The sequence below is a fragment of the Hyla sarda genome, chromosome 1, assembly GCF_029499605.1.
Source record: "Hyla sarda isolate aHylSar1 chromosome 1, aHylSar1.hap1, whole genome shotgun sequence".
Classification (NCBI taxonomy): domain Eukaryota; kingdom Metazoa; phylum Chordata; class Amphibia; order Anura; family Hylidae; genus Hyla; species Hyla sarda.
The window spans coordinates 406764843-406791069 of NC_079189.1; the positions used below are offsets into that span (position 1 = coordinate 406764843).

General features: G+C 42.7%; 1 protein-coding gene across 4 annotated transcripts in view; it reads right to left on the bottom strand.

Annotated features, from left to right (window-relative positions):
- The window catches only part of TEP1 (telomerase associated protein 1), a 148718-nt gene that overhangs the window by 80957 nt on the left and 41534 nt on the right, over positions 1-26227 (bottom strand). Inside the window, exons 1-4 of one of the 4 annotated variants that reach the window (XM_056528585.1) lie at positions 9699-9801; positions 7183-7217; positions 5290-6130; positions 5074-5208 (exon numbers count right to left, since the gene is read on the bottom strand). In XM_056528585.1, the coding sequence (XP_056384560.1) occupies positions 5074-5208; positions 5290-6114 (960 nt within the window). In that variant the 5' untranslated portion in view covers positions 6115-6130; positions 7183-7217; positions 9699-9801. The other 3 variants (XM_056528584.1, XM_056528587.1, XM_056528586.1) reach the window with 3 other exon arrangements.

Genomic DNA, 26227 nt, shown 5'->3' on the forward strand with positions numbered 1-26227 from the left:
ATTTATCAAAACCTGCACAGAGGAAAACTGGACCAGTTGCCCATAGCAACCAATTAGATCGCTTCTTTCATTTAGAGAAATGAAATAATCAATATAATCACTTTTCCTCTGCAAAGGTTTTGAAAACTGCCCCCCACTGTACCTACTGTAAAGCACAGTATAGGCTAGGTTATGCTTTGGAGCTGCCTTGCTCCATCTGGCACAGGGTCTCTTAAATCTGTACAAAGTACAATGAAATCTCAAGACATTGAAGGCATTCTGCAGCGAAACGTGCTGCTCGGTGTCAGGAAGCTTGGTCTCAGTCGCAGGTCATGGGTCCTCCAAGGATAATGACCCAACTAAAAACACCCAAGAATGGCTAAGAGCAAAACACTGGACTTTTCTGAAGTGGCTTCTATTAGCCCTAATATGAATCCTATTGGATGTCTGTGAAAGGAGATGAAACACGTAGTCTGGAGAAGCACCCTTCACACCTTAGACAGCTGGATCAGTATCTTATGAGGAGTGGGCCAAGATTCCCCTATTTGGGGGAGATTTATCATTGTTTTTTGAGCTTTTTGCCCCACATTGGGAGCTTGAAATGTTGCGCGTGAGCCTAAGCACAAATTTATTAAAACCTGTGCAGAGGAAAAGTTGACCAGTTGCCCATAGCAACCACCAGATTGCTACTTAATTTTAAACCCCTTAATGACGAAGCCCATTTTGACATTAAATGGGTTCTCCGGTGGAAAAAATGTTTTCAAATCAACTGGTGCCAGAAAGTTAAACAGATTTGTAAATTACTTCCATTAAAAAATCTTAATCCTTCCAGTACTTATCAGCTGTTGTATACTACAGAGGAAGTTGTATAGTTCTATTCTGTCTGACCACAGTGCTCTCTGCTGACACCTCTGTCCATGTTAGGAACTGTCCAGAGTAGGAGCAAATCCCCATAGCAAGGAAAATGGACATGCCAAATAAATTATATATTGATTCACATATACAATTTGTCTACTTTATGTTGGGATCATAAAGTTGACATGTTTTTACTTTTTGAAGACATTAGAGGGCTTCAACGTTTAGAAGCAATTTCTAAATTTTTCACAAAAATTTCAAAAACCAGTTCAGAGACCAGTTCAGTTTTGACATGAAATTGAGGGTCTTTATGTTAGAAATACCCCATAATTGACCCCATTACGAAAACTGCACCCCTAAAAGTATTTAAAATGACATTCAGAAAGTTTGTAAAAGTGTACCTGTCATTAACAAAAACTTTTTATATAAAGTAGATAATTCTATCTATATTCCATCTATACTTGTAATATACATTGGTTAAAAAATGTGTATATTTTTGTCCCTGCAGCTATTGCCTGTGTGTCTCTAGGAGGAGTCCAAATACAGGAAGTGAGTGAGGACAAGCAGGGCTCTGTGTAGTGAGGCTCTGTGACATGCTACGGGCTCACATATGAGGATGACTGACAAGCCAGGAGCCTGCACAGATCCCTGCTTGTCCTGTCCTCACTTCCTGTATTTGGACTCCTCACAGGCAATAGCTGCAGAGACAGCACTTTTTCACCCATAAATATACAAATTTTTTAACCAATGTATATTACAAATATACATATAATTGTATTATCTACATAATATAAAAACTTTTTGTTGATGACAGGTACACTTTAACCCTTTGGGTGTTTCACAGGAATAGCAGCAAATTGGAGGATAAAATCCAAAATCTCAATTTTTTACACTGGCACGTTCTTGTAGCCCCATTTTTTTTTCAATTTTACAAGGGGTAAAAAGGAGAAAAAGCCCCCCCCCCCCCCAAAATAGTAACCCAATTTCTCTCAAGTAAGGAAATACCTCTTATGTGGATGTAAAGTGCTCTGTAGGTGCACTAGAGGGCTCAGAAGGGAATGAGCAACAATGGCACATTACTTGGGAAACTACACCCATCAAGGAACGTAACAAGGGGTACAGGGAGCCTTAACACCTCACAGGTGTTTGACAAACTTTCATTAAAGTGGGACGTGAAAATGAAAAACTAGATTTTTCCAATAAAATGCTGGTGCTACCCCAAATTTTTCATTTTCACAAGGGGTAATAGAAGAAAATGCCACCGCCTCAATTTGTAACCCCATTTCATCTGAGTATATAAATACCCCAAATGTGGACGTAAAGTGCCCTGCGGGCGCACTACAGTGCTCAGAAGAGAAGGAGCAAAATTTGGTTTTTGGAGAGAGAATTTTTCCAAAATGGTTTTTGGGGGGCATTTCGCATTTAGGAAGCCCCTATGGTGCCAGAACAGCAAAAAAAAAAAAAACAAACAAACAAAAAAAAACACATGGCACAATATTTGGGAAACTACTCACTTCAAGGAACATAACAAGGGGTGCTGTGAGCATTTACACCCCACTAGTGTGTGACAGATTTTTGGAACAGTGTACTGTGCATATGAAAAATTACATTTTTCATTTTCTCGGACCACTGTTCCAAAAATCTATCAGACACCTGTGGGGTGTAAATGCTCACTGCACCCTGCAACTATCATGCATTCCAATGCAAATCACGAATTTAGGCCTCAAATATACATAGTGCACTCTCACTCCTGAGCCCTGTTGTGTGCCCACAGAGCACTAAGTCCACATATGGGGTATTTCCCTACTTGGGAGAAATTGTGTTACAAATTTTGGGGGTCTTTTTCTCCTTTTACATCTTCTGAAAATGAAAAGTATGGGGCAACATCACCATGTTAGTGTAAAAAAAATAGGGGTAAAAGGAAAAAAATTCCCATAAAAGTTGTAACACCAAATCTCCTGAATACAGAAATACCCCATATGTGGACGTAAACTGTTGCCTCGAAATACGACAGGGCTCAGGAGTGAGAGAACGCCATGCGCATTTGAGGCCTAAATTAGGGATTTGCATAATGACGGAACCGGATGCAAGCATGGCGTTTGCCTCCTCCACCAAAAATATCCTACGGGATTATTTCCCACACAGGGTGCCCCCAGCTGGTGCAAAACTCCCAGCATGTCTGGACAGTCAATGGCTGTCCGGCAATGCTGGGAGTTGTTGTTTTGCAACAGCTGAAGGCTCCATTTAGGAATTACTGCCAAACGAGATATTCTTAGTGTAGTGTAGTTTTTTTTAAGGTACATTCACATGGGAGGGGTTCACAGCCAGTTTCCCGAAGGGAGTTTGAGCTGCGGCAGAAGATTTGCCGCAGCTCAAACTCGCATTGGGAAACTCACTGTAAACCTCCGCCCGTGTGACTTTGGGGGGGGGGGGCCCAAACATCCAGCTGTTGCAAAACTACAACTATCAGCATGCACTGACAGACTGTGCATGCTGGAAGTTGTTTTGCCACAGCTTGAGGCACACTGGTGGGGAAACATTGAGTTAGGTAACAAATCCTAACTCAGTGTTTCTCAATCAGTGTGCCTCCAGCTGTTGCAAAACTACAACTCCCCGCATGTACTGACAGCTGAAAGGCATGCTGGGAGTTGTAGTTTTGCAAGATCTAGAGGGGCACAGTTTAGAGACCACTGCACAGTAATCCCCAAACTGTGCCCCTCCAGATCTTGCAAATGGCTGTCTGGGCATGCTGGGAGTTGTAGTTTTGCAAGATCGGGAGGACCACAGTTTAGAGACCACTGCTGTAGTCCTTCAGATGTTGCTAGGCAGCCAGCAACTCACCGAGGATCGTCGCCCGCCGGATCACACCGCTACCGTCACTTGGATCACACCGAGGCTGCCGAGGGTAAGTCACCTCCGCCACCGCTGCTCCCAATGTTCCCCCGGTTCTGCCCGGACTACCATGGGTGGGCAGAGCAGGGGAAATTAAATTTAATCCCCCAACCCCGATCTGCAATTGGTCAGTCCTGACCGACCAATTACAGGGATAGGAGGGGTGGACCCCTGCCACCTCACTCCTATCCTTCAGAGACCCGACTGGCCCTAAAAAACTGTGATTCGCCGGTCAGAATTGACTGGCAAATCACAGCGATCGCCATTATGGAGGGGTCTCAAGACCCCCCTAGGAGATGTGTCAGGATGGCTGCTGATAGATATCAGCAGTCATCACGTTCCGATCACTCCCCGGCGAGCAGCCATGGTCCTAAATACCAACGGTGTACAGGTAGGCCTCTAAAAAATAAAGAAACAATCTGATTGGTTGATATGGGAAACTGATCAACCTTTCCTCTGCACAGATTTTGATAAATCTCCATATTTCCCCCTCTCTAAAATGTAGTATTACACAAATAGTATGCACATAAAGAAATTTCTTACAATTCTCATTCAAACTGATTTATGCAATCCCCACTGAACTCAATACTAAAAGCTCCTGTATTCTGCCTAGTGGTGGCTGAAGCCAGCAATACCTTATTCATATGGTTATACCTTTCTTATGGCTTTGTGCAAAAGGAAATAGGAGTCTTGAACAGGAATATAGCAATCCATGCCCCATTAAAGAGGTATTCCGGGATCTAAGCTTTTATCCCCTATCCAGAGGATAGGGGATAAAATGTCTGATCGCGGGGGGCCCACCGCTGGGACCCCCCGCAATGTCCCTGCAGCAACCGCATTGTATGTGGGACTGCGTCTCCAGTGTCGGAAACTTCCGGGTTTCCGAGACTGGAGATGTGACATGCCCCCACCGTGATGTCATGCCACGCCCCCTCCAATAGAGATGAATGGAGGGGGCATGGCATGATGTTACGGTGGGGGCGTGGCGTTACGTCACGTCTCCAGTCTCGGAAACCTGGAAGTTTCCGACACTGGAGACGCAGACCCGCATACAATGCGGGTGCTGCAGGGACATCGCGGGCGGTCCCAGCGGCGGGATAGTGGATAAAAGCTTAGATCCCGAGAATACCCAGTTAGGGTCTATTCACACGTACCTTATTCTGCGCAGATTTGATGCGCAGGATTTCAAGCTGTGTTCAGTTTACATTGAAATCTGCAGCAGAAAATCCTGCGCATCAAATCTGCACGTCAAATCTGCACAGAATACTGTATGTGTGAATAGACCCTTAAGGTATAATATGACGGTAAATAAACAAAATAATAAATCTGTAAAACAAGCTCTCTGACCTTCTTTAGCTTTAGCAGGCTGTTTGCTTTCTCAATGTCAAGTATGTCAGGTTCTTTTTCCATTGGTTTTTCTTGGGCAATGCATTTACTTTTATCTGCTTGAGGGGGTTGTGATGGGCCAAAATCCATGGAGAACTGCAAAGTAAAAACACAAATCTATAAGCTTTTAAACTTACCAGCTCCCTCCCATTCCCATATGCTTCTTCTTAAATATACCTCAACTTCTGATGAGGATATTTCGCTGAACTGCTCCTCTTGTTCAACAGATACAGGCAAAAATGTGTCAGCCTGTACATCAACTTCAAGCTCTTTCCACTGGTCAGCTATTAAAACGGACTGTGGTTCTGAAATTGTTCTGCCATGAAAAGTGGACTTAGTCACCATGTTCTTGCTGGAGTCACCTTCTAGACTCATAGTATTGCTTGCGTAAGAAAGATTAGTGGTTTCAACCTTGGGAATCAAAGAGAGTCCAGTTTGCTTAGTAGAGAATGGAATACATGAGGTGTCAAGTGGAGTAGTGGAAAAAGAATTGACATTAGTGGGCACCTCAGCAGATAAAGAAGAGGGAGCGCTTACTGCACATTTACTGGATGGTAAAATATTGGAAGAAAGGCCAGGACAAGCAACCTCAGATATTAGACAACTATTTGTGGTCAGTAAGGTCTTAGAAGATGAAGGTGAAAATGATGTAGACAAAGATTTATTGCCTAGAGATGAATTGGAAGTCATAGAAGAGCCAGCACTCAGAATAGAGTTATGGGTGCAAGAGAGGTTTGATGAGAACATGGATTGAGAGGACAGCTTCAGACCACTGGCTAAAATTGAATTGGTGGTCAGAAGTGGACCAAGTGATTCTTTTTCCCAGGATGGCTGAAGCAATTCATTTTTAGGCACTGAGAGCTCCATCTTGGCTGGAAGAGCTGTGTTAAACTGATCAGAACCAGGCAAGGTTAAAGCAAGTCTTCGTCGAGGCTGTGATATCCGTCTTGCCCCCGGCAGGCCAGCATTCTCCAGGGGAAGGCCAAAATCAGAAGACGGCATGGCAGACCTTCTGGTCCTAAATTTTTAATACAACAGTTATGTCTATCAGTTGACAAGATACTAAACATGTAAAAATGTATAGAAACCATAAAAAAAACAACCATTGACATTATTATTTATCTAGTCCCTATATAATGTTATACAGGTGAAACTCGAAAAATTTGAATATCATGCAAAAGTCCATTGTATTTCCGTAATACAACTTAAAGGAGAACTGCAGCGGAAAATACTTATCCCCTATCCACAGTATGGGGATAAGTGTTTGATCGCGGGGGGTCCGACCCCTGGGACACCCCGAGATCTCCTAAATGGGGCCCTGGCATTAACGCTCAGTGTGTTTGATCGCGGGTGCTCTGCCGCGGCTCTCCCGTGCAGGTGCCGTGCCAGTCGCAGAGTGGCATCGCGGTCGACACGCCTCCTCCATGTATTTCTATGGGACAGGTGGGGAGGCAGTTTTCGGGCCTCCCCGCCTCTCCCATAGAGCTGTATGAGGAAGGGGCGTACCGTCAACCTCAGAGAGGTTGACGCTACGTGCATTAGCCGCCCACATAGAGTGACAATGCAGGGGCCCCGTTTGGGAGATCACGGGGGGTCCCAGCTATCGGACCCCCTTCATAAGACGCTTATCCCTTATCCTGTGGATAGGGGATAAGTTGTCTTTTTCTGCAGATGTCAAAACAGACAACATCCTTAGGGTGCGTTCACACGTGCATATTTTCTGCTGCATTTTTGCTGTGGCAGATTTTGCTACCCATTAAAATCAATGGGGAGCAAAATCTGCAGCAGCAAATCTGCAGCAAAAATATGCTCGTGTGAACGTACCCTAAGGCGCTAACAAATCATGTTATTCATAGTTTATGCCATTTAATGATTGTTCTTGATTCACATCATTTTTAAAAGGTAAAAAACCGCCATAGCAAAGAACAACATGCGTTTCCACAAGTGTTTTTTCATTCTCAGCAAGAAAGAACTATGGAGATCTATTGGAGGAAAACACCAAACTGTCAGAAAATAAAACATTTGGAAAAAATGCAATCTTTGTAGTGCGTCTTTGAATTCCTCACTGACCTTCAGGTAATACGGTATGTGGCTTCAGCGGTTTCCTGCAAAAAATAAAAAACTGTATAAAACAAAAAGGTAAACACTGTGGTTCACATTGCTGTTGTGCTCTGTACGAATCTGGGTCCATTCGGCTGGGGTCACGACGGATCCCATTGATTGAATTGAGTCTGTTGGGAATCCAGTAGTTTACTAGCAAGCACTATTTTTTATCAGGTAAACTCCCGACGTTACGATCTACTTGCCGACGGAGATCCCTTTAGTGGAGCCTGATGGCAACGTAAATCTGGCCTAAGGCTAAGTTCCCACTGCGTTAGGGCTTCAGCCAGATGTACCTGTCGGCAACCCGCTGAAAACAGGTTGCTAACATATACTGTAACAGAGAGCAACAGATGCTATTCATATTATATCATATTAATAATTCATATTCATAATAATCATATCACACGAACGCAGATTTGATGCGCCTGCTGCAGATTTCAATGTAAACTAAATGAGCACAGCTTCAAATCTGCAGTTACAAATCCTGCGCATCAAATCTGCGCAGGATCCTGTATGTGTGAACATACCCTAAAGGGATACCCCACCCCTAGACATCTTATGCCCTATACAAAGGATAGGGGGATAAGATGTCTGATCGCTGGGGTGCAGCACTGGAGGCTCGTGACATCACAGCCATGCCCCCTCAATGCAAGTCTATGGGAGGGGGCGTGACGGCCGTTACGCCCCCTCCGATAGACTTGCATTGAGGGTGCATGGTCGTGACATCATGAGCCTCCACCCCACATCGCCAGTCTTCCGGCACAGAGCGAAGTTCGCTCCGTGAACTGGATGTCTGGGGTGCTGCACCCGAGATCGTGGGTGTCCCGCCGCTGGGGGATATGGGATAAGATATTTTGGGGTGGAGTACCCCTTAAGGGTCTATTCACACGTACAATATTCTGCGCTGATTTGATGCGCAGGATTTCAAGCTGTGTTCAGTCATTTAGTTTACACTGAGATCTGCAGCAGAAAATCCTGCGCATCAAATCTGCACAGAATACTGTACGTGTGAATAGACCCTTAATGGCCCAGTCACCTAATGACAGAGTTTGAGGCATATGCGCAATTTTAGGCGGACTCAAAAGCATGGTCTACCATGCTGTCCAGTCCACTTAAAAATAGCGCATACATCACAAACTCAGTGACTAAGTGACTCCGTTCAGGCCACTGAAATAAATGTCATCCTCTTCCCTTCACTACAGTATACATGGGCATCCTGTTTTTGGTGGGATGGAGGTGAAGGAGTCTGATGGAAGCACTAATGATGGTTTTCAGGGCATGCTGGGAGTTGTAGTTTTGCAACAGCTGGAGGCAGTCTGGTTGGGAAACACTGCCCTAGACCTTAAAGGAGAACTCCGGAATAGGAAAATTATCGTCCATATTGCCGGCAGTAAAAAAATAAATGGGTACATACCTTCCTTCGCTTCCCCAGTGGCTCCGGTCTCCGCCGCGATCCTCTTCCTGGTTGCCGGCGAGTCATACTGCACTCAGCCAATCACCGGCCGCAGCGAAGTCCCGACTCGGCCGGTGATAGGCTGAGCGGCAGTGTGAGAACGCTTCAAGACACACAATTCTTCACTACACCGGCACCTGCTGCCGGGGCCGAAAACGTCACACTGCCGCTCAGCCTATCGCCGGCCGAGTCTGGACTTCGCTGCGGCCGGTGATTGGCTGAGTGCAGTATGACCCGCCGACCACCAGCAACCGGGAAGAGGATCGCGGCAGAGGTTGGAGTCAGTTACCGGAGGAGCGAAGGTAGGTATGTACTATTTCTATTTCGGAGTTCTCCTTTAAGTAGAAAACTACACAATTGAGCCACTCCGGGAGGAGGCGCCATAATTGTTTTGGCCTTCCACTAGTTATTAACATGGTACAAAAGTTCATTGATCTGGGGACATCGCCTACACCAGTGTTTCCCAACCAGGGTGTCTCCAGCTGTTGCAAAACTACAACTCCCAGCATGCCTGGACAGCCGTAGGCTGTCCGGGCATGCTGGGAGTTGTAATTTTGCAACAGCTGGAGACACCCTGGTTGGGAAACACTGGCCTACACGTTCACGCTTTGGTGTAACCCTGTGTTGATCTGTAAACACCGTGACGACCCCGCTCACCCACCATTAGGGGGCAGCAGAGTGACCCGCCGCCGCCATAGTTCTGAAGAGCCGGAGTTTCACGACTGTACAGAACAACGATTCCCGGTTCTGCTCTGTGGTCACACACTGTCATTCCAAGGAACCTCATGAGGCACCATACCTACTACCAGCAGCCTCCGGTACCACCGAGCCGCGCTCCACACAGCACACACACTGCAGCAGATCCGGGCACTGTCCTCGTCACTCGCTAGTTCCTGCTTCCTGCTTTCCTCACGGCCAATCTAACGCACTCTCCGTCACACCCATTGACACACATACACCGGACTATATGCGAATATGATAGTACAGTTGTTTTAACTCCTTATAGGCTGAGTTTCCACCAGCAACCCACCAAGAACTGAATGCCAACATATACTGTGGCGGAGAGCAGAAAATGCCATTCATGGGCGCTATGTTGAGTGGACTGAACAACGCACCAAACCGCACTATTAAATCAACTTAATCTGTTAAGAATGCAGGGCGTAAATTAACGGACTTGACGTCTGTGATTGAAAGCACCTAGGCGTAAATGTACTCCCAGAGCGTTAAGCCCCTTTGAAACTTTGTGGTCCTTACACACAGGCAATGATCTTTTCACGTGGAGCATGAGCACCACTCTCATAGGGTGAATTCACACCATGTTTATGAAATCCGGTTGCTGAATCCGGCTAGGAAATTTTAAAACCAGGCGCTTCCATATCCCAGCCGGACCGGCGCCGAATCTCATTCATTTTAATCTGCCGACCGGAGTCAAATAGACCGGATAGACTCCGGACGGCTTATTTTTGCCCCGCATCCGGTTTTGTGGCATACCACAGTTTTCAGTCCATTAAAATGAATGAAATTTGGCGCCGGTCCAGATGGGATACGGGAGTGCCCGGTTTTTAAATTTCCCAGTCGGATCTGGTAGCACGATCTCGTAAACATGGTGTGAATGCACCCTAAGTCCTTAAAGGGTAACTCATTAAAATTAATTTTTGCTATAGCACTCCTTTTGGTAAATAAAAAATATTTCTAATATACTTTGTTTAAAAAAAAAATTAGTTTTCTATGTTTTATTTGTGCATAAAAAAGCTCAAGAGCACATTTCCCCCATCTTATACACAGACTTAGGACCGAGGTCCAAACACAGGAAGTGCAGCCTGGAGTGCTCCTCTCATAGCTCCTCTCACACTTAAAGGGGTATTCCAGGCAAAAACTTTTTTATATATATCAACTGGCTCCGGAAAGTTAAACAGATTTGTAAGTTACTTCTATTAAAAAATCTTAATCCTTCCAATAGTTATTAGCTTCTGAAGTTTTCTGTCTAACTGCTCAATGATGATGTCACGTCCCGGGAGCTGTGCATGATGGGAAAATATCCCCATAGGAATTGCACAGCTCCCAGGACGTGAGTCATCAGAAAGCAGTTAGACAGAAAACAACAACTCAACTTCAGAAGCTAATAACTATTGGAAGGATTAAGATTTTTTAATAGAAGTAATTTACAAATCTGTTTAACTTTCCGGAGCCAGTTAAAAAAAAGTTTGGGCCTGGAATACCCCTTTAACTGCCATATGCTGTTGGTTAGACACACCCCCCTCAGCACTCAAGCCTGCACTTCCTGTGTTTGTGCTTCGGTCCTAAGTCTGTGTATAAGATGGGGGAAAATGTGCTCTTGAGCTTTTTTAAGCACAAATAAAACATAACAAACTTCATTTTTTTAACCAAAGTATATTAGAAATATTTTACCATAAGGAGTGCAATAGCAAAAAATTTTTAATGAGAGTTACCCTTTAACTTTATTCTACTAGTCAGTAAGCATATGGCTATACCACTGAAGTATATGTTAGTGGTAGATAAGAATAGCCCTCCGCTCCTAGACATCTTTTATCCCCTATCTTAAGTGCGGCACCCTAGTGTTCAGAACATTTATGTTCAGATGCCAGCTATGCTGGGCTTTGGGCAGCCATGGTCATCACACCCCTCCATTAATGTCTATGGGAGAGGGTGTGACGGCTGTGGCTGTGCATGCAGATTACTGGGGTGCCAGGCCGGAGATCGATCAGAGATCCTATCCTTTGGATTAGGGGATGAGATGTCATGGGGCGAGGTACTTTAATGCAAAATGTTCCAACTTGTTTATTGTAGAAACATACAGGATACAGAAACAATACAGCTGTGGAGTAGAGTGGGCAACATCCATTTTGCAGCTATCTACTTCTTCTGGCCCCTACCTCATCACTCATGTTCCACCCTTAAATGGGCACTGTCAGAATCAAACACTTTTTATATTATGCAAAACTTGCCATAACATTAACCAATTCTAATATACTTCATAAAAACATTTTATCTCCTTTTTATAAAAAACGTGGCTTATTAAAAAAAAATAAAAACACTAGGGGTTTCTATTACCAGCCAGAACACAATCCTGTCCGGCTGCAGCATCTTCTTTGTCCTAGCTAAAGCACATACTGAAATAAAGTCCAGGAAGTAAAGGCTCACTCCTGTCTGAAAACAGAGATGACTGGGTTACAGTGCAGCCTGCAGTGATTTTTGATTGCTTTTTATACATTTTTCTAGGGTATACAAAGTGACCAAAAACATGCAATTTTGGACTTCGGAATTGTTTTACGTGTACTCCATTGACCGTGCGGGTTAATTAACATTGGATTTTAATTGTTCAGTTTTACAGTTCCCCCCCCTCCCCCCCACACGGGCGGGGGTTTTACAGCGAGTTTTCTGCTGCAAGTTTGAGATGCAGCAAATTTTCCGCCGCAGCCTCAAACTCCCGGCGAGAAACTCACTGTAAACCCAACTGTGTGAATGTACCCTAAAAACACTACACTACACCTACACAACAAAAAGTAACACACTACATATACATACACCCCTACACAGTCCCCCCAATGAAAATAAAAAACGTCTTGTAAGGCACTGTTTCTAAAACACAGCCTCCAGCTGTTCAAAATCAACAACTCCCACTGACTGTCAAGGCATGCTGGGAGTTTTGCAACAGCTGGAGACACCCTGTTTGGGAAACACTGCCTTAGGGTATTTTGGTGGCGGATGCAAATCCTCAATTTAGGCCTCAAATGCGCATGGCGCTCTCTCGCTTTGGAGCTCTGTCGTATTTCAAGGCAACAGTTTAGTACAACATATGGGGTATCGCCGTACTCGGGAGAAATTGCGTTACAAATTTTGGGGGGCTTTTTCTCCTTTTACCCCTTAAAGTTGGGTCTACACCAGCATGTTAGTGTAAAAAAATTTAATTTTTTACACTAACATGCTGGTGTTGCCCCATACTTTTAATTTTCACAAGCGGTAAAAGGAAAAAGATCCCCAAAAATTGTAACGCAATTTCTCCTGAGTACAGAATTACCCCATATGTGGGTGTAAAATGCTCTGCGGGCACACAACATGGTTCAGAAATGAGAGCGTGGCATGTACATTTGAGGCCTAAATTGGTGATTTGCACAGTGGTGGCTGATTTTACAGAGGCTCTGACATGAACGCAAAACAATAAATACCCAGATGTGACCCCATTTTGGAAACTACACCCCTCACGGAATGTAACAAGGGGTATAGTGAGCGTTAACACATAAATTTGTTTGACGATTTTTCGTTAACGTTGGATGTGAAAATGAAAAAAAAATTATTTATTCACTAAAATGCTGGTGTTACCCTACATTTAGCATTTTCACAAGGGAGAATAGGAAAAAAGCCCCCCAAAATTTGTAGCCCCATTTCTTCTGAGTAAGAACATACCCCATTTGTGGATGTAAAGAGCTCTGCGGGTGAACTACAATGCTCAGAAGAGAAGGAGCGCCATTTGGCTTTTGGAGAGAGAATGTGTCCGAAAGGCCATGTATGTTTACAAAGCCCCCATAGTGCCGGAACAGTGGACCCCTCCCACATGTAATCCCATTTTGGAAACTACACCCCTCACATAATGTAATAAGGGGTACAGTGAGCATTTACACCCCACAGGTGTTTGACAGATTTTTGGAACAGTGGTCCGTGAAAATAAAAAATTAAATTTTTCATTTGCACAGCCCATGGTTCCAAAGTTCTGTCAAATGCCAGTGGGGTGTAAATACTCACTGCATGCCCTCATTAAATTCTGTGAGGGGTGTAGTTTCCAAAATGGGGTCACATGGGGGGGGGTCCACTGTTCTAGCAGCACGGGGCGCTTTGTAAACGCACATGGCCCCCAACTTCTATTCCAATCAAATTCTCTCACCAAAAGCTCAATGGCGCTCCTTCTCTTCTGAGCATTGTAGTTCACCACACACCTATTACTCCCTGTGAAAATAAAAAATTTGGGGTAACACCAGCATTTTAGTGAAAAAAATCAAGCTTTTCATTTTCACGTCCAATTTTAACGGAAATTTGTCTAACACCTGTGGGGTGTTAAGGCTCACTATACCCCTTGTTATGTTCCTTGAGGGGTTTAGTTTCCAAAATAGTATGCCATGTGGGTTCTGCTGTTCTGGCACCATAGGGGCTTCCTAAGTGCGACATGCACCCCAAAAACCATTTCTGCAAAATTTGCTTTCCAAAAGTCAAATGTGACTTCTTCTTTTCTGAGCATTGTAGTGCGCCAGCAGAGCACTTGACATCCACACATGGGGTATTTCCATACTCAGAAGAGATGGAGTTACAAATTTTGGGGGGAATTTTCTCCTATTAACCCTTGTAAAAATAAAAAATTTGGGGGAAAACCAGCATTTTAGTAAAAAAAAAAAAAATTCATTGACACATCCAACTTTAACAAAAAGTCGTCAAACATCTGTGGGGTGTTGAGGCTCACTGTACCCCTTGTTACGTTCTTTGAGGGGTTTAGTTTCCAAAATATTATGCCATGTGGTTTGTTTTTTTCAAAAAAACAAATTTTGTACCTTGTCTTCTGAGCATTGTAGTGCGCCACCAGAGCACTAAATGTCCACATATGGGGTGTTTTCTTAATCGGCTTTACATTTTGGGGTCCAAAATACCCCAAAATGACCCCTTGTGAAAAAGAAAAATTTGGGGTAACACCATCATTTTAGTATTAAAAATCAAATTTTCCATTTTCATGTCCTACTTCAACGCAAAGTCATCAAACACCTGTGAGGCGTTAAGGCTCAATATACCCCTTGTTACATTCCTTGAGGGGTGTAGTTTCCACAATAGTATGGCATGTGTTTTTGTTTTTTTGTTTGCTATTCTGGCACCATAGGGGCTTCCTAAATGCAACATGGCCCCCAAAAACCATGACAGCAAAATTTGTTTTAAAAAATCCCACAGTTGCTCTTTCCCCTATTGAGCCATGTTATGAGCCCGCAGATCACTTTATGTCAACATATGAGGTATTTCCATACTTAAGAGAAATTGGGCTACAAATTTTGGGGGGCTTTTTCTACCACTTTTAAAAATGAAAAAATGGGGCTACAAGAACATGTTAATGTAAAAAATGCAGATTTAGATTTTTCTCCTCCACTTTTCTGCTATTCTTGTGAAACACCTAAAGGGTTAAACTTTCTGAATGTCATTTTGAATACTTTGAGGGGTGTAGTTTCTATAATGGGGTCATTTATGGGGTATTTCTCACAGAAAGGCCCCTCAATCCACTTCAAACTTAACCATTCCCTGAAAAATTCTGATTTTGAAATTTTCGTGAAAATTTTGAAAATTGCTGCTGTACTTTGAAGCCCACTGATGTCTTCAAAAAATAAAAACATGTCAACTTTATGATGTCAACAGAAAGTAGACATATTGTATTTGTGAATCAATATATAATTTATTTGGAATATCCATTTTCCTTACAAGTATAGAGTTTCAAAGTTAGAAAAATGCAAATTTTCAAAATTTTCATGAAATTTGGGAATTTTTCACTAAGAAAGAATGCAAGTAATGACGAAAATTTGCCACTGTGTTAAAATAGAATATGTCACGAAAAAACTATCTTGGAATCATAATGAAAGGTTAAATCATCCCAGAGTTATTAATGCTTAACCCCTTAAGGACCCGGGCTTTTTACGTTTTTGCATTTTCCTTTTTTTCCTCCTTGCCTTTATAAATCATAACTCTTTCAATTTTGCACCTAAAAATCCATATGATGGCTTATTTTTTGCGCCACCATTTCTAATTTGTAATGACATCAAAACGGCGAAACGGAAAAAAAAATCATTGTGAGACAAAATTGAAAAAAAAAACACAGTTTTGTAACTTTTGGGGGCTTTCGTTTCTACGTAGTACATTTTTCGGTAAAAATGACACCTGATCTTTATTCTGTAGGTCCATACGATTAAAATGATACCCTACTTGTATAGGTTTAATTTTGTCGTACTTCTGGAAAAAATCATAACTACATGCAGGAAAATTAATACGTTTAAAATTGTCATCTTCTGACCCCTATAACTTTTTTATTTTTCCGTGTATGGGGCGGTATGAGGGCTAAGTGTTTTGCGCCGTGATCTGAAGTTTTTAGCGGTACCATTTTTGCATTGATAGGACTTATTGATCGCTTTTTATAAATTTTTTCATGATATAAAAAGAGACCAAAAATGCACTATTTTGGACTTTGGAATTTTTTTGCGCGTACGCCATTGACCGTGCGGTTTAATTAACAATATATTTTTATAACAGACATTTCCGCACGCGGCGATACCATATATGTTTATTTTGTTATGGTGATTCAAACTTTTAATAGGGGAGGTGTTAAATGATCTTTATTCACTTTTTTTTTTTTGCAGTGTTATAGCTCCCATAGGGACCTATAACACTGCACACACTGATCTTTTACATTGATCAGTGGTTTCTCATAAGAAACCAGTGATCGATGATTCTGCCGCTTGACTGCTCATGCCTGGATCTCAGGCACTGAGCAGTCATTTGGCGATCGGACAGCGAGGAGGCAGGTAGGGATCCTTTGGCTGTCTTGTAAGCTGTTCGAGATGCCGCAATTTCGCCGTGGCTATCCCGAACACCTCCCTGAGCTAACCGGCATGCTTTCACTTTCACTTTAGAAGCGGCGTTCAACTTTGAACGCCGCATCTAAAGGGTTAATAGCACGCGGCATCGTGATCAATGCCGCGCGCTATTAGCCACGGGTCCCAGCCGGGCCCGACCCGCTATGACGCGGGGCCACGCAGTGACAGTGGTCAGATTTCCAAAAAAGGCCTGCGTCCTTAAGGTGAAAATGAGCTGCGTCCTTAAGGGGTTAAATTGAATGGTAGTGTAACTTGTAGCTGATCTCCCACAGCAGGAAACCCACTTCGAGTTATCAACACATGGATGTACCCTTAGGCAGGGTTTACACTACAGAATATACACTCTGTGCTCAGTAGGTGCAGACTCAGTCAGCACTTGTACTATTTGGTTTCCATAGATGGCAATACATTTCTGAATGAATTCCACTGAAAGAATGAACATAATCATTCTTTTGGCAGAGTTCAGAATTTGAAATAGAGTCAAGAAAATTCTGCCACAGAAATTCTGCAGTGTTTAAAGACAATGGGAGGCTGCTGCTGCTGCATCAGAAATTCCATAGTTTGAATGTAGCCTTAAAAAGGCTCCTCAGCGTGCCCTGTATGAAGCAAGGGCTGACACGCCCCCTCCATGTATCTTTATGGGAGATCCAGAAATAGCCAAACGTCCCTCCCATAGAGGCCCACTGCTTCATGCGGGGGTTGATACACCCTATTCCCAGGGAGAGCCGGAGTTCCATGCATGAGAGATCTAAAACTTATGCCTTATCCAAAGGATACGTTTTTGTGCATGATATATCTTTAACACAGCCAGCACGTTGACCTCACTTTGGCTGCAAGCTGTAGTCACTAAATGATGGAATAGTCCCTGCTTCATTAAAATCATGGATCAAACCTTTATTTGTAGCATTTATCTTAAAACTCATAAGAAGCCAGTAGTACAGGCAAAAGTTTACAGGTTTCTAACATTAAAAAGATTAGTCATAGTCTTGATTATGACTTAAAATGTTGATATGTCCTAAATGTGTAAGCTTTTATCTGTACTGTTTACTTCACACCCTTTTACTTATGTCACATTGTGTTATTGTTAAATAAAAAAACTTCCCTATCTTCTTTCCTCCCTATTAATCTGCACTCAATACCATATGAAAACAGAATTAAAAAAAAGCAAAATTTAGAAAAAGAAAAACTAAAATTCAGACCCTTTCTTTTCTTTAGGGTATATTCACACGTACAGTATCCTGCGCATATTTAGTGCTCTGGTTTTGAAGATGCAGATTCAAAGATGTATTCAGTCATTTAGTTTACATTGAACGCTGCAGTATAGAATCTGCAGCTTCAAATCCTGTGCATCAAATATGTGTAGGATACTGTATGTGTGAATAGACCTATAACATGTTTCTATGCCTGTGGTAAATTCAGTTGATTGATTTGTAAAGACACACCCTTGTCTATATAAAATCCTGCAGCTGACAATGCATATCAGAGCAAAAACCAAGCCATGAGGAGGGAAGAACTGCCTGTAGAGCTCAGCGACAGGATTGGCACAGAGGAAAGAGAGTAAGGGGGGCTCAACCTAATAAATAAAGCTGGGTGCTACTCCGTGATAAGAGACACTATTTAAAGAACAAGAAGGCAACACTGAAACATAGTAGCACACCAAAAAATATATATTGTTCCATATAAAATTTTATTAGAAAAGAAGAAGCAAAAAAAAAAAAAGGTAGCAAAAAAAAATAAGGTGACAAGTGCCTGGAATAGTACAATCAAAATAACCCTAGTGAAACAGGAAATAAGATACCAATAGCAGCCGCACACATTCAGTATACATATCACTATACTTGCATATGAAAATTCCAGTAGTAAAAAGCGAGCGTCACAGACTGGAGAAGAGAGTGGTACGCCATGTATGAGAGGACAGGGCCACCAGGAACCTCACTGCCAAAACTGTTTTTGCTTCTTTTCTAATAAAAGTATATGGAATAATATATATTTTTTGGTGTGCTACTATATTTCAGTGTTGCTTTATTGTTCTTGAAGGATTGGCACAGAGGCACAGATTTGGAAAAGTTCAGAATTCTTAAAGGGAAGAAATTTGGAACAACCAGGTCTCTTCCTACAGCTGGATGCCCCACCAAACTACGTTATCAGGGGAAAATGGACTTGGAAAGAGTGGCGACACTGACCAAAAACCCAATGGTCACTCTGGCTGAGCCCCAAAGATGGATGGCCGAGAAGCCTCTAGAAGTCAACCTGTCAAGGACCGACCGGGGGGACAGGGAGAGTGAGCCCTAAACTGACCCTAAAACATCTCTCCCTGACTACTTGTCCACTAACCCTAAACTGTTAGTCGACAACTGGGAGCCGGTCCCTTCCTACACTAAAGTGCAGTGGCCTAAAAACAAATAATAAACATAGTTGGTCACAGGCCAGAAACTGAAAACTACTAGACAATACAAATACCAACAGGCAGAACTCACAAACAGAACAGAATATAGTGAATTAACAAACAGTTCACAAAACCGGATACAAGATAAACGGAAGACATGATAAAAATGAACAAAATTAGGCATGATATGAGTATACAGCAGAATCCAGGAGATGAAGGGGATAGCGGAAGAACTGAGCCAAAACACTAAAACTGAACGGGTAAAATAAAACACTGTTCACATACAGTTACAAGTACAAAGATCAGATCAACCAAATAGGATATAAATATAAGACACTGTTCACACTGGGACACAGAACCAGGAATATAAAATACAGAGCTCAGGTAAAACTAGACTAGACTCAGACAGTGTGAAAGCAGACAAAGCTAAACAGATATAATCTTAAAACCGACAAATGTAACACAGACTAAAAGCTACAATGAGCAAGACTTTTTATGCATGGCTAAAACTCAGATTATATCACAAGATAAATGCAAGGTGCAAGCTCAAGCAGACTTGGAAGTGTATTGCACACACAGACATGGTGGCATTAAACTAGTAGACATCATAGTATTGCACTGAATAAACAGCACAGACTGCAGAGAAGTCTGGCTTCAAATAGACACACCCTAGTTACCATTCGTCCAGAGCATTAACCATTCCCTATCCAGGTGGACTAGCCAACTGCTCTCAACAAACTAGCGTGTGAATACACACCTAAACAGATAAATGCAAAAACAAATAAGAGGACATTACACAACCATCACAAGATTCTCTGGTCTCAAGAAACCAAGACTGAACTTTTTAACTTCAATTCTAAGCATCTTGTCTGTAGGAAACCAGGCACTGCTCATCACCTTTCCAATACCAGCCCTACAGTGAAGCATTGTGGTGGCTGCATCATATGGAGGTGGTTTTCAGTGACTGGGATAGGGAGACTGGTCAGAGTAAAGAAAAAGCTTAAAGGGGTATTCCGGTGGAAAACATAATTTTTTTATTCAACTGGTGCCAGAAAGTTAAACAGATTTGTGAATTACTTCTAGATTTTTTAATCTTTATCCTTCCAGTACTTTAACAGCTGTATGCTACAGAGGAAATTCTTAGATTTTTGAATTTCTTTTTTGTCTTGTCCACAGTGCTCTCTGCTGACACCTGTCAGTGTCAGGAACTGTCCAGAGCAGCATAGGTTTGCTATGAGGATTTTCTCCTGCTCTGGACAGTTCCTGATACGGGCATCAGGTGTCATCAGGAACTGTCCAGAGCAGGAGAAAATCCTCATAGCATACCTATGCTGCTCTGGACAGTTCCTGACACTGACAGAGGTGTCAGCAGAGAGCACTGTGGACAAGACAAAAAAGAAATTCAAAAAGCAAAGAATTTCCTCTGTAGCATACAGCTGCTAATAAGCACTGGAAGGATAACGATTTTTTAATAGAAGTAATTTACAAATCTGTTTAACTTTCTGGCACCAGTCCATTTAAAAAAAAAAAAGTTTTCCACCGGAGTACCCCTTTAACCCCTTAAGGACCAGGCCATTTTACACCTTAGGACCAGAGCGTTTTTTGCACATCTGACCACTGTCACTTTAAGCATTAATAACTCTAAGATGTTTTTACCGAATATTCTGATTCTGAGACAGTTTTTTCATGACATATTCTACTTTATTTTGGTGGTAAATTTTCGGCGTTACTTGCATCCTTTTTTTGTGAAAAATTCCCAAATTTCATGAAAATTTTTAAAATTTAGTATTTTTCTAACTTTGAAGCTCTCTGCTTGTAAGGAAAATGGATATTCCAAATACATTTTATTTTTATTCACAAATACAACATGTCTATTTTATGTTGGCATCATAGAATGGACATATTTTTACTTTTTGAAAAATTGGAGGGCTTCAAAGTAGAGCAGCAATTTTAAAAAATTTCATGAAAATTGCAAAATCTGAAGGGACAGATGTTACAGAACTATAACTCCCAGCATGCCTGGGCAGTCTAGGCATGCTGAGAGTTGTAGTTTGGCAACATCTGGAGGGCTACAGTTTGGGCACCACTGTAACAGTGGTCCCCAAACTGTGACCCTCCAGATGTTGCAAAACTACAACTTCCAGCATGCCCAGACAGCCTTTGGCTGTCTGGGCATGCTGGGAGTTGCAGTTCGGCCTTCCTAGTGGTTGCCACAGTAAAAATCACTTTACTTTCAGTTTCATTTCTCCCCCCCCCCCCCCCCCCCCCCCACCGTCGATTCCCTACCTGAGCCGAGATCTCCGGTGAATATCTGCGATGATTGCCGGGCCCCACGAGTCTTCTCCTCCAGGTACCGGCCTCCATGTTCTCCCCCCGTTCTGCCTGACATCCAGGGGTGGGCAGAATGGGGGGTTTCCATGGCAACCCACCGTCCTGCTCTGCCATTGGTCAGAATCAGTTCTGACCAATGGCAGGGGATGGGAGGAGATCACAGCATTGCGACCTCACTACTACCCTGCAGGATGCTGGGGCCTGTCACTCACAGGTCCGAGCATCCCTATTTTCCGGGTGATCGGGTCACCAGAGACCCAATCAGCCCGGAATAAGAGAAAATCGCACATGCCGTTCCGATCTCTGCCCGGCACGCGGCAGAGACCGGAAATACAACAGGACGTTCTCTAACTTCCTTGGGCATTAAAGCCCAGGTAGCGGGGACGTTCCAGAACGTCCTATGTCCTAAAGAGGTTAATGGTGCATAGTACAGAGATAACCAGATCCTAAGTGCTGGGGACCTCAGTCTTGGCCAAAGGTTCACCTTCCAACAAGTCAATGGACCTAACAGCCAAGAGAACACAGAAGTGGCTTTGGGACAACTCTGTGAATGTCCTTGAATGGTCAGCCAAAGCCCTGACTTGAACCCAATCAAACATCTCTGAAGACACCTGAAAATGGCTTCCACTGACTATCCACATCCAGCCTTAGCTTTAGAGGATCTGCAGAGGAGAATTGAAGAAAATCCCCAAATCCAGATATGCAAACCAAAAAGACTTGAGGCTGTAATTGCCTAAGTACTGAGTAAAATGCAATAATTTAGCTTTTCCTTTTCAGTAAATTAGCAAAGATTTCTGTTTTTACTTTGCAACACTGAGAGTGGAAATAAGCGACCTAAAGACTTTCCAAATGCATTGTATGTTGTAAGTAAAATATTGAAAAATATTTTTCATGACACCAAATCCCACCCCCTTTTTACTTCTTCTCTCTCTCTCTCTCTCTCTCTCTCTCTCTCTCTCTCTCTCTCTCTCTCTCTCTCTCTCTCTCTTATTCTGTCCCCTGCCCCTGGGTGGGTTGTTTTTCATGTTTGGTTATTCTTTTTGGAGGTTCAGTGGCCATATTGTGGTCAGTCTAGTCACATTGGGGTATTGTGATGATCTATTGGCACCATAGTTTATGAATTTTTTATTTTCTTTATGTGACTATTTCTCTTTGTTGCTGATCACTTCAGTTTCCTCAGTTTCTTGAGGTTCTATATTACTGTGTCCTGCTCTCTCTTATTTTGTACCTGCGTGCATGTTTTTATGTTTTCTTCTATGGCTTTGATGTCTGCCAAACATTACTGTTATTTGTGTAGAAAAAAATTATATATTTTTTATGTACTAGTCTTTTTTTATTACTGCAAATTGAATAATGACTAATGGGTATGCTATTTAGATGCAATTGCAGATTTAATTAATAGCCTAAATGCCACCAACATTTCTGGATTTACATAACTAGGATTTTCTCGGGGGCTCCAGACAAAAGTTGTTCTCATTCTTTTGTTTCTTTCTATCGTCTCCCAATCACATTATCATATGCTTAGTGAAATGTGACCAGCAGCTTCATAAACCTGTATATTTCTTTCTTTCTTCTTTTTTAGAGATTTGATATATTTCAGTTCCTGTACACAAAATGTTGTTTGATTTCCTTGTTCAAGGCAGGAAGATTTCTATGGCTGGTTATTTAGCACAGCTCTATTTTATCTTTTTCTTTGGGTCCACTGAGAATGTTTTAATTGTCATAATGTCTTTTGATTGCTACATAGCTATATGCTACCCTTTGCATTACTTTATTATAATGACTGAGAAATTCTGCATTTTGTTGGGCATTGGTGCTTGGATTACTAGTTTTATTGCTATGTTGATATTATACCTGTCAGCCAACTGTCTTTTTGTTGCTCTAATGAAATTGATCATGTATTTTGTGCTTTCTCACCAATAGTCAAACATTCTTGTAATGTACCAAGGTGAGTGAAGTCATCTTTCTTTCTTGCTAGGGTTGTATTGATTGGATGCTTTGGTCTTATGATGGCATCCTATGTCTACATCCTAATGATCGTTATTGCTACTTCATCAACTTCTGGGCTTCGCAATGCTCTTTTTACCTCTACGTCACACTTACTATGGAACTGTCTATTCCATTTACTATGGATCAGTCTTGTTTAGGTATTTGAGACCTGCTGCAGCGATAACTTTACTGTATACAAAATGGTTTCTGTTTTCTATGCAGTTTTAACACCATTTCTGAACCCAATTATCTACAGCTTGAGAAACAAAGAATTAAAACAAGCCTTAGGCTGCATTCACACCTCGTTTTTACGGTACGGGTGCCGGATCCGGCTGGGGGAGGGGCAAACCGGGCTCTCCCGTACCCCAGCCAGACCAGCGCTGAAATCCATTTACTTTAATGAGCTGACCGGAGTGAAACGGTGACTCCAGTCGGCTCATTATTTACAACGGTTTTGGGTCCCGTCACAAAACTGGATACGGGTAAAAAATGAGCCGATCGGAGTCACTGTTTAACTCCGGTCGGCTCATTAAAGCAAATGGATTTCAGCGCTGGCCCGGCTGGGGTACAGGAGAGCCCAGTTTGCCCCTCCCCCAGATCCGGCGCCCGTAACGTAAAAACAAGGTGTGAATGCAGCCATATAGAGGTCTGTTAGGAATTCAATTCAAAACGTTTGAACGTTTAAGAAAATGCAAACAAGACTTCCATTTATTTAAACAATACGATGTTGCCAGGATGTGCATTGTGACACACAATTATATTTTGAAGACTTTTGTGATTTACTTCTATAGAATTTTTCAGTCTAAAAATGGTATTGAATTAACCCGTTAAAGGGGTACTCTGCTGGGAAACATTTTCTTTTAAAACAACTGGTGCCAGAAAGTTTAACAGATTTGTAAATTACTTCTATAAAAAAAAATCTTAATCCTTCCGGTACTGCTGTATACTACAGAGAAAGTGCTGTATACTACAGAGAAAGTTCTTTCTTTTTGAATTTCCTTTCTGTCTGACCACAAGTGCTCTCTTCTGACACCTCTGTTTATGTCAGAAACTGTCCAGAACAAAAGAGATTTTCTATGGGGATTTGCTACTACTCTGGACAGTTCTTAAAATGGACAGAGGTGTCAGCAGAGAGCACTGTGGTCAAGCAGAAAGGAAATTCAAAAAGAAAAGAACTTCTCCTGTAGCATACAGCTGCTGATAAGTACTGGAAAGATTAAGATTTTTAAATAGGAGTAATTTACAAATCTGTTTAACTTTCAGGCACCAGTTGATTTAAAAAAAAAAAAAATTCCAGTGGAGTACCCCTTTAAGGACTCAGCTAATTTTTGCCTTAAGGAACTGGCCAGTTTTAGTTTTTTCATATTAGTTTTTTTCCTCATCCCCTTCTAAAAATCGTTATGCTTTCAATTTCGCACCTACAGACCCATATAGTTCTTTGTAATGACATTACTTATTTTATAACCTAATCTGTGGCAAAACTTATTTGTGGGGTGAAATAAAAAAAAACGCCATTTTGTAACTTTGGGGCCTTCTGTTTCTACGTAGTGCACTTTTCAGTAAAAATGACACCTTATCTTTATTCTGTAGGTACATACAATTACAAGGATACCCAATTTATGTAGGTTTTATTTTATTTTACTACTTTAAAAAAATTTAAACTACATGCACCAAAATTAGTAGGTTTAAAATCTTCTGACCCCTATAACTTTTTTATTTTTCCTCATACGATGCTATATGAGGGCACAATTCTTGCACCGTGGTCTCTAGTTTTTTTGGTATTTTTGTTTTAAAGGGACTTTTTGACCTTTATTTTTTTTTTATTTATGGTATATGAAGTGACCAAAATTGCACAATTTTGGCTGAGCTGACGGGATAATTTTCTTAAAATTTTTGATACAGTGATCAACTTTGTGTGCGTCTAAAGGGTTAATGCCGGGCATCGGCCCAATCGGTGATGTCCGCCATTAATCCTGGTCCTAGCTGCTTAGAGCAAGCAGGACCCACATGGTATGAAGCATGCTCAGCTCATGAGCACGCTTCAAACAATGGTAACAGGACCAGAGCGTACAGGTACACCCTGTGTTCTTAAAGGGGTTATCCAATGAACAGAATAAAAAAAAAAAAAACTCAGATCAGCTTAGGACATTAACCTTGCATCTATTATTCTACTGTGACCTATTAAATCTCCTGTACGTGGCTCTAATCAGGGCCGCCATCAGGGGGGTACAACCCATACACCTGTATGGGGCCCGGAGCTTCAGGGGGCCCGGACGTCCCTGGACTTTTTTTTTTATTATTGGCCTGTCAGTGAGTGACTGCGACTGTCACTCACTGACCGCTTGGTGCCCGCCAGAATTATGACCGGGCCTCATAGTCCGGGGGGCCCGCACATGAAATTATCTATTTCTGGAGTGCGGGCCCCTTAAGAATCATAGTAGGGCCGGTCTAATGAGAAATTCTGTGTCTTGACAAGTTCTGTGTCCCGATCAGCAGAGCTGCTGACACAGACACTGTGATTGCACCGTGATTGGTTGATGGGAGGGTGTGTCTGCTCACCGGGACACAGAACTTGTCAAGACACAGAATTTCTCATTACACTGGACAGGTCAGGGGCTGATGGGAGTAGAGACGTCACGTGCCCCGCGCAAGCACGCACGTCCACTCCAATCACCTGACCTGTCCCTGCACCGTCCAGCGCTCGGAGCAGCTGCAGCCTCACGCCGCTACAACGATCCCCGGCATGGTAAGTAAAGCACGGGGAGCGGGGGGTGTAATGGGGGGGGATAAAAGGTGCAGGGGGGTTATGGGGATGATGATAGGTGCGGGGGTGTTATGGGGGTGATAAAAGGTGCAGGGGGGTGTTATGGGGGTGATAAAAGGTGCAGGGGGGGTGTTATGGGGGTGATAAAAGGTGCAGGGGGGGGGTGTTATGGGGGTGATAAGAGTTGCAGGGGGGGTGTTATGGGGGTGATAAGAGGTGCAGGGGGGTGTTATGGGGGGGATAAAAGGTGCAGGGGGGGTTATGGGGATGATGATAGGTGCGGGGGTGTTATGGGGGTGATAAAAGGTGCAGGGGGTGTTATGGGGGTGATAAGAGATGCAGGGGGTGTTATGGGGGTGATAAGAGGTGCAAAGGGGTGTTATGGGGGTGATAAAAGGTGCAGAGGGGGTGTTATGGGGGTGATAAGAGATGCAGGGGGGTGTTATGGGGGTGATAAG